This window comes from Nannospalax galili, unplaced genomic scaffold (genome assembly GCF_000622305.1).
Source record: "Nannospalax galili isolate Female #2095 unplaced genomic scaffold, S.galili_v1.0 scaffold253, whole genome shotgun sequence".
Taxonomy (NCBI): domain Eukaryota; kingdom Metazoa; phylum Chordata; class Mammalia; order Rodentia; family Spalacidae; genus Nannospalax; species Nannospalax galili.
In genome coordinates this window covers 1,424,262-1,433,778 of record NW_008335287.1, presented here as the reverse complement: position 1 = coordinate 1,433,778, position 9,517 = coordinate 1,424,262, and the positions used below count along the sequence as shown (strand labels likewise).

General features: G+C 46.3%; 1 protein-coding gene across 4 annotated transcripts in view; it reads right to left on the bottom strand.

Moving 5' to 3' along the window:
* The window catches only part of Cdkl1 (cyclin dependent kinase like 1), a 70,176-nt gene extending 60,908 nt beyond the window's left edge, over positions 1-9,268 (bottom strand). For 2 of the 4 annotated variants that reach the window (XM_008829851.3, XM_008829853.3), the window contains exon 1: positions 7,776-8,490. In XM_008829851.3, coding sequence (XP_008828073.1) covers positions 7,776-7,943 — 168 coding nt within the window. In that variant the 5' untranslated portion in view covers positions 7,944-8,490. Of the gene's footprint in view, positions 1-7,775; positions 8,491-8,830 lie in introns of those variants that run through there. The other 2 variants (XM_008829852.3, XM_017797336.2) reach the window with 2 other exon arrangements.
* Between the last annotated feature and the right edge of the window lie 249 nt (positions 9,269-9,517).

Here is a 9,517-nt window from a genome sequence, read left to right as displayed (position 1 = left end):
TTTCTCCATTTAGAATGATGTTGGCTGTGGGTTTGTTATATATGGCTTTAATTATGTTGAGGTATGTTCCCTCCAGTCCAACTCTCTCTAGGATTTTTAACATGAATGCATGTTGTATTTTTAAAGGCTTTTTTTGCATCTATTGAGATGATCATGTGATCTTTGTCTTTAAGTCCATTTATAGGTTTATTATATTTTTTGACTTCTGTGTATTGAACTATCCCTGTATCTTGAAATAAAGGAGACTTGATCATCGTGAAAAAAAAAAATCTCTAGGATTAAGGAACAAGGATTGGGAAGAGCCAGTATTCCTGTGAGAATCTGCACTCAGGCTTCCATGCCGGCCTGAGTCTCAGAGAGGAGGCTCTGCAGGATGAGGACAAATAGAGCCCAAGGACCCAAGACTGGGGACTTCAGAGTGTGGAGTCTAGTATATTGAACTATCCCTGTATCTTGAAATAAAGGAGACTTGATCATCGTGAAAAAAAAAAATCTCTAGGATTAAGGAACAAGGATTGGGAAGAGCCAGTATTCCTGTGAGAATCTGCACTCAGGCTTCCATGCCGGCCTGAGTCTCAGAGAGGAGGCTCTGCAGGATGAGGACAAATAGAGCCCAAGGACCCAAGACTGGGGACTTCAGAGTGTGGAGTCTAGTGCAGTGTGGCAGTTCTGGGGTGTGGAAGAAGCAGGGCTTGGTCTTAGGATGGACAGAACTCCGTCTGCATTCCAGTTTCCCGACTAGAGTTTGGCAGATCATTAACCATCCTGAACCACTATGCAAAACAGGATACAATACCTACCTTTTGAGATGCTTACTAGTGTAACTGTTGAGTCCTAGGTAGCATTCTTGGCAGTTTGCCCAAGTCTACTGGGTCACTAGCCCCTACCTGCCATGTGAAAATATGCAATGCCTACTCCTTATCTCAATTTTCTTGTCTTGGGAGAAACTGTTGTCACTGTGTCCTTGCTGCTTCAGCTCTTGACTGAAGTTTCTCTGACCTGCCCCAATGCCCCCTGTACAGTACCACTTGCCACAGGTAGGTCACCCAGGCACCCACAGTAACACCATCCTATTTTTGACTTCCAGCCGCCCCAGGGGCATCTATTCTTTCTACACTGGTGGTTGGTACATTTTCCTTCCTCTTCCAACAGTTTCACCATTTCTCTCCACAGAGAAAAGGTTTATAAGTAGAGAGCCTGCCCTGGGATTAGTAGGGAGTTGGCTGCCATGTGTTTGTCTTAATCCACTCAGCTCCTCCTTGGCTGGACACATCACTATCACCAAGGCACTGAAATGATTCAAGTATATTCGCGCTCTTATTTGTGCTTTATGCAAAGTCAGGGACCACGTCAAACCACAGAACCCCTGTGCTCCAGCACATGATGTCTAACTTCTTTTTGTTTGTGTGCACACCTACCTATGCACATTCGTGCACTTTCATGTGTGTGTTTGTAGGTGTGCATGCCATAGTGCGCATGTGGAGGTCAGATGACAACCTTGCCTTTTAGCTTGTTTGAGACGGGGTCTCTGTTATTTTTCTGCTGCATATACTGGACTAGCTGGCCCACCAGCTTTGGAGGGTTCTTTTGGCTCCACCTCTAGTCACCCTGTTGGGGTCGCTGGGATTATTACCACTAGTGGCGTGTATCTATTTTTTTGTTTTTTGGGGGGTTTTTTTGGTTTTTTTTTTTTTTTTTTTTTACATGGGTTCAGGGATTCAAACTCAGGCCCCCTTCTTGCTCGGCAAGTGCTTTTACTCCCTGAGTCATCTCCCCAGCAGGTTTCCTGGCTTCTTGATTTAGGGTGATTTTCTTTTAGAGACCTTTTTCCTCTGAATTCTGGCTACTCTCATGACCATTCTAAATTAAAGATACATTCCAATGCATCTTTAACACAGCTAAATGCTTACAACATGTTTAAAACCGAATTGTAGAAAAATCTTAAGTTCCTACTTGAATTCCACTAAAGTAAGTCCGTTGGGGCTGGAGAAATGGTTCAATGGTTAAGAGCACTTACTGCTCTTCCAGAGGACCCAGGTTCAGTTCCCAGCACCCACATGGTATCTAATGCCATCCTTACTTCTGTTTCTAGGGAGATCTGATGTCTTTTCTGGCCTCTGCAGGTGCCAGACACATGTGTGGTTCACTTGTAGGCAAAATACTCATACACATAAAATAAAATCTTTTTTAAAAAGCAAGCCCACACCCCCTGCACTTTCTGCCCTTCTCCTGCTCTATTACTCACCAGATACTCATTTTTTATTGTTGGTCTTTTGCTAAGATGCAAGTTCATGGGGGAAAAGGCCCAGACCGGTACGAACTGGCTGAGCTCTGTAAATGCTTGCTAAATGAATACATTCCAGTTACCTTGTGCACAAGCATCTCCCCAGAAACACCAACTAGATATACTTGTCTTTTCTTCTTTTATACTTGAAAAAGTTACATAGTTCATGTATTACAATAAAATTTTACTATTGTCTCTAGAATGATATTTAATTTGTTCTTAGAATATGAACTGACTGGTTTTAGCCAGAGCAGTTATTTTTTTTATAAGCTAAATTATTTATATAACCTGGAAAATTTATAATGAAAATTAAAGAGTTGATTCTAGAAGGTCATCTTGGGAAACACTGAGTTATTCCATTTAGGTAGCAGGGTATTATCATGAATACCAGTGTTGTCTCATTAAAAAAAAAAATCACTTTTTATCCCCCAAGCAGCATCAAATAATGCTATTTGTAAAGTGTTTCAATTTGGCTGGAATCTTTTGTGAAAATCTTAGTAAAATAATGATCCTCTCACTGCAGCTTCTTGCTATGACTTTATAACAAGAAAGGGAAACAGGACAGAGGCACTGCTTTCAAAGCTGCCCAGCTACTTGCTGGACAATTACCTTCCATGACTACATCTGTTTACAAAGAAACATCTAGCTGGCCTTGGTGGCACATGCCTTTAATACCAGCAATTGGGAGGCAGAGGCAGATAGATCTCTGTAAGATTGAGGACAGCCTCGTCTACACAGAGAGTTCCAAGTCAGTTGGGGCTATAGGGAGACCTTGTCTCAAAACAAAACAAAGAAACAACTATAGTGTTTAAAAAGAATTTCTAACAGCTCCTGGGCATTGTACTAAGCTGCACAGTACAGGCTAGCAAGCATACACAAGGAATTCTCTGAGGATGGGTACAAACCATATTCTATTATTGCATGGAATGCCAGGGATCGTCCCAGGGAACCGGTATATATTACTGTTTTTTTTTTTTTTTTAAATAGTATAGAGCCTATAAGTAGGGTATCACTTGATCTGGAGAATCTCTTTGTTCCCAGATATAGTGCTCATAATCACGACACTTAGAATGCACAGAAAAGGTGATGTTACCATTATAATGGATAGTGAAATGAAGAAAAAAGCTCAACAATACACACACATACAATGACAAGTGCCCACATACAATGACATGTGCCCGCCCATATACAGCAGAGATACGCATGATATGGGTAGAGCAAAAATGTTATTTATGCTTGCCAACTGTTCTCTCTCAGGAAAGGCCATACTCTCCCTGCCACCCCACCCCCACCCCACCCCAAACTATGTCTTTTCTGGTTTTCATTTGAGTATTAAAGTGTCCTTTCTTTTAGGAACTGGTAGTGATAGAAATTAGTAGTTGGTTTGGGGGTTTTGTTTTTGTTTTTTAAACTCTTGACTGGGCTGAGGGTGTAGCTCAGAGGTACAGGGCTTGCCTAATTTGTGAGCAACCCTGGATTCAATCTTGAGCACTACAAAAATTTAAAAACCAGAAAAAGAGAGCTAAGCATGATGCACACAGCTGTAATCCTAGCAATTGGGATCACAGTGAATTCAAGGCTAGCCTGGGCTACAGAATGAGACCCTGTTTCAAAGAATAGAAAAAGAAAAACATAGCTGGGTGTGGTGGTGCAAGCCTATAATCCCAGTACTTGAGAATCCTGAAAACTGCTACAACTCTACCCCAGTCTCCAAACCTCTGAAAGAGAAAAAAATATTGTAGAAATTACAATGATCTGTGAATCCAAAAGTCTGCAAATGACAACCTTTTAATAAAAATAATTCTTTTCAGAAGAAAGCCTCCCTCAGTATGGCATTCAAAGCTCCACTTAGGGCCTCATTCTGCATTCCTCCCTTTCTGTAAGAAGTGGAGTGGAAGCAGCCAGGGAGCCTCACCAAAGCCTCCCTCAGTATGGCATTCAAAGCTCCACTTAGGGCCTCATTCTGCCATTCCTCCCTTTCTGTAAGAAGTGGAGTGGAAGCAGCCAGGGAGCCTCATCTGCAAAGGCCGAGTCACCAAGGTGCCTTTCCCCACAGCTCTGAGGTCTCAGTTAATTCTTCTCCTCACCTCAGCTGGGTCACAAGAAGCCTCAGCTCCTCACTGGGCATCCCAGAGAACCCCTAGGAACTCACTAGCAGCTGTCTGCCCTGCACCATCCACCTTCGCTTCCCACACAGATTAATATCCTTTTCCCAAGGCCACAGAGCCACACTCAACTTCCAGATCAGCTGGGCTGAAAGCACATTTCCTTTATCTCATTCCATGTCTCCCCGCTAAAACTTGAAAATCCAATTCCAGCATGCTTCCCAATGCCTTTCTTATTCAACAGCCCTTGGAAAGCTCTTGCCAGCTGTGGGCACACAAGGTCAGTGTCACAGGCTCTGTTCATTAGTATACCAGTATAGCAGGAGCACCAGCCAGGGGAATTTCACACCTCCATCCAAGATCTGAGCTTTTGAAAGGCAGGATGTACAAAAACTTTTTTAGGCACAATTGGGCTCTGTAAGAATTTTCTGAAATCAGTGAAGAAAAAAATACATCTTCATCTAACATCCCCTCAATTCACTTAGCAAATATTTACCAAGTGTGCAACAGATATTAGGAATATCATAATTTCAAAAAGTTAGGACTGAAGGGACAGATGATCAATAACGTAGTCCCACCACCTTACTTAGAGGGGTGACACTGCATTTGATTTGAGAGTTGGGGCTGCCTGCTTAGAAATCAACTCAGTGTGAGCTTATTTTATTAACATTAAAAAATTCAGCAAGAACATTTATTGGAAGCCTATCATGTACCAAAGAGTGTGCTATGGAGTCACAGAGGTACAGAGGCAAAGTTCCCAGCTTAGAGCAACTCAGTCCATTTAGGGAGCCACACCTGGAAACACAATAATGATAAAACATGGCGAGAGGTTGGGGAGGGCATTCACAGGTGACCTTCAGAGCAGAAGACAGCACCATTACTCTTTAGGGACACATTTTCTCTTTTTTAAATGTTTTATTTATTTTATTTAATGTGTATGAGTGTATTGCTACATGTATGTAAGTGCACCCATGTCGTACAATGCTCACAGAGGTCAAAAAAGGACCTCAGATACCCTGAAACTGGAGTTAGAGATGGTTGTTAGCTGCCATGTGGGTGTTGGGAACCAAACTCAGATTCTCTACAAGAGCAACCAGTGCTCTTAACCACTGAGCCATCTTTCCAGCCTCTCTTTTTAAATTTTAATTGAATTTTGTGTATTTCATATAGAACATCTTAATCATATTTATACCCCCTTTCCCATTGACACCCTCCCATAGGGCCACACTGGAATTCATTCATTCTGTCATTTGTGTTAATGTCTATCATGGCAAGTTAGTGTCCTCCAAGTTAGATGGCCCTCAGTGCAAGTTCATACGCTGAGGTCTAGTCAATCTATTTAGAGTCCCTTCCTTTAAGAAGATCAGCTCTTCCTCACCCAGCAGTAATCAGCTGCCAATAATTCTTCAACTAATATTGGGACAGCCCCTCCTTTTTTTAAAATTACATTTGTATTTATTTTGGGGGCTAGGACATACATGTGCCACAGTGCATTTGTGCAGGTCAGAGGACAACTGGTGGGAGTCAGTTCTCTCCTTTCACCATGTGGGGCCCAGGGATTGAACTCAGGTTGTCAGACTTGGTGGTAAGTACCTTTTACCCACTGAGCCATCTTGTCAGCCCTGGCATAATTTCTTTTCTTAGGAGTAAATCAAACCTTTGAAGTGCAATTACCAGACTGGGAATGTGGCTCAGGGATAGAGAACTTGATTAACTTGATCAAAGCCGTGAGTTCAATCCTCAGCACCAGGAAATAATAGTAATTAGCAAATAAAATAAAAAGAAATGCAAGTATTACTTTCTAAGAAAGTGAAAATGCTCACAGGCTCACAAGAGCAGGTGGCAACCGCTTACAGTGTTGAGGTAGGCAGGGCAGAGAGGTCCCCACAAACACTGCTGGGCTCACCCCTTCTGAGGGGAGCATGCTTTGATACTTGGTGTCTTCTCAGAAAAGACAACTTGCAAGCTAAGACTAGCTCAAACCCCAGGAGAGCCGTTTTCCTGTTCTCCACCTATTTTAATCTATCCATCACTTGCTACTTCCCCGTCAGGGTCCTCACCTAGACGGGACTTCACACACTTAATCCATGTGAAAAGATTTTAGGAGAGGCCTGGAGAAAATGGAGATGCAAAAATAAAAGCAAACCCCTCACATTTCACTCCCTTTTCACTGGAGTCACTCTTCCCTAGATGCAGTGATGCAGGTCAGACTGAGGCACAGTTAACCCTCCCTGTATCATCCATATCACATCCTGTTCTATGATTTGGATTGTCTCTTCCAGGAATTCAGAAAAGAATCCTCTTTCCAAAATAAGAGGAAAGATACTTTCCTCTTGTAGTGAACACTCTCCACATTGTGCTCTGGGTTAACTAATACACAGTGAGGATGCCGCACTTTCACTTCTGTACTGGACCCTCACTTTCAGACAGGGCATTATGATGCTCAGCAGTAGATACGCATGAGGTGTGAGCCTGCCAGCTTTCTAGCCATTTGAAAACACGTGAATGAGGATACTGGGGAGATGGCTCAGTGTACATGTAGTACAAGCCTGAGGACAGGAGTTCAGATGGAAGCCCGTACATAAGCGTGTTGGCCTGAGCTGGATCCTCGGAGAAAACTGGCTAGCAATCAATGAGCTCTGGGTTCAAGTGAGATCCTGCTTCAGTACATAGTATAAGGTGGAGAGCTATTGAGGAAGGCAGCTGATGCCAACCTTTGGCTTTCACACACGTATTGCACACCTGCACATCACATCCTCCTCCACACAGCCTTCCATAAATGCATGTACATCACACACACACACACACACACACACACACACACACACAAAGGAAGCAGGTAAATGGATTAAGAATACTAATAGAGGCAGGTGTGGTGGCCAGCACTGGAGAGGCAGAAGCAGGGGGATCTCTGTGAGACAGAGGCCAGCCTGGTCTCCATAGCTAGTTCAGGCCAGCTGGGGCTACAGGGAGACACTGTAAAATAAACCAAATAAATAAATAAATGAAAAAAAGGATACTACTAAAAAAAAATAGCCTAGAAGTTCAAAACTCAAGAACACTAGTAAAGTTGAGCTGTTTTAAGTTCTTGTATATCAAAGCATAATGGCTCTTGCCATCCAGGTCTCCAGGTGATAGGAAGCTGCATGAGAGAAGCTAGAGCAGGAAAAATGAAAAGGCTTGAAGCTTCTCTAGAAGCCTGCCGTACCCCTCGCCACCTCCCCCTACCTCTCCACCTACTTCCTCACATCATCAGTCCTCTGCCCAGACATCCTGCGAGGGAAGACGTAACCACGGCCTTGCACGCGCATTCAGCGCAGCACCGCTCACTGTACTCTCATTTTCACCCCTGAAAATTCACTTTCAAGAAAAAGTGAGTCAATTACCTTGAGCATGCGGATTTCTCGAAGGGCGATTTTCTTTATGACAGGGTCATCTTCCGATTCCAGAAACCTCTTGATGGCCACGATCTGGCCTGTGTCCCTGTTTCTGCATTTGAAAACAACCCCATAGGAGCCTTCTCCAATTTTCCCAATTTTTTCATATTTCTCCATCACTGACGAGTAAATCTTTAAAAACGGTTGTTCATATAGTCTTTAAACGTCACTTATGAGATACTGGCACGAGCCGACTACACTAGGGCCCCATCAAGTAGGGGTTGTCGTGGAGGACCTAGAGAAAAACAAGGATACTAGTTAAGGGATTAGGACCAGCGGGGTGTGGACTGGCTCCACCCCCAGCAGTCACATCGCGATCAAGGGTGAGAGCCTACAGGTGGCTGCCGTAGGTGACCGAATTTTAATCATTTGTTCGCTGCCCTCGAATTAAAGATGTAGCCCATCATTCTAAAAGGAGCCGAGCTGTAAGATAATCTTTTTAATGCCGTGGTTCATCCGATCTAAGACACCTGAGCTGGCTGGAGGACTGCGAAGGCGAAGGGCTTCCCCGGTTCTAATTTCGGGTCTCGTTTCCCTCCGGCCGGCGGCAGAAGTAGCTGGGCCCGCAGGGGCCTCCCGGGCCCGACTGGGCTGTGCTGGGCTCGGCCGCTCTCCGCAGCACCGCGGGGTCCGCGCCTCCTCCGCCGGAACTCTGCACCGCGGGTCCGGCTCCCGCCCCACCGCCTGCAGCGGGGCTGGGTCTTGTGGTCGCTGGGGTCCCTATGGGAACCGACGCCGGCCTGGGAGGGGCCCGCAGCCCGCTCCGCCCCCGCCCACCGCCGGCTACCCGCACCGGACTCCCAGTACCCGGCGGCCGGGTCCCGGCGGCCAGCTTCTGCCCGGCTCCCCGCACCCCGCTCCCGGCAGCCGGGTCTCCGCAGCCCGCTCCCCACACTGTGTCCGGCGGGTCGTGGGAAGCGCGGCCTTGGCGCGCATTCGGGGACCACGCGTGGACGCGGCGCCTCCTGGCAGCCTGCAGGTGCCTGGGATGACCCGGCTCACACCTTGCAGTGGCCTTCACTCCTCCGGGTCCCCTGCCAGTCTAGGAACCCTAAGCCGCGTCGGTCTGGCTCGGTGCGGTGCTTCAGTGAATGAATGAGCGGGAGAACGCGAGCCCAGAGGGAGGCCAGACGGCAGTAATTCCGTGCCAGGCAGCCCTTCCCTCCCTGCAGTGGGGCCTTCAGGGGTGGGAAGGGGACGTTTGCTGAGCCGGCCTCGGTTGTTAGGCCCGTTCCCTGCTCCGTCGCTGTAGATCCTGTCTGAGCAGTGGCAGGGGCCGTTGATGGATGTAGGAAATCACGAATTAGGGTAGCGCGCCACCGGACAGACGTTTTATCCGTCTCCTGCACGCCCGGCTCCGAGGTGCATGTGCGCGCCGGCGGAGAGATCTCAGGAGAGCAAAGGAATGCAGTGTCTCTGACACAGGGGCCAAACCGGTGAGGAGAAGCGAGCTATGAAATGCAGAACTGGGCAGAGCTGGGGAGCAGCTGGGGGCTGGTGAGAGAGGGGTCGGTGGCTGCCTGGAAAATGGAGGACTATACAGTGAGGTCCAGGGATGGCCTAGTGGTGGCCTGGGACCCTTCCAGAAATGCGAATCCTGATTCCTATCTGTAGCTCTGCCTTTCCCAGACACCATATAAATGGAAGCTTTTGAAGACAAGCTTCTCACGTCCACAGAACACATTTGAGAT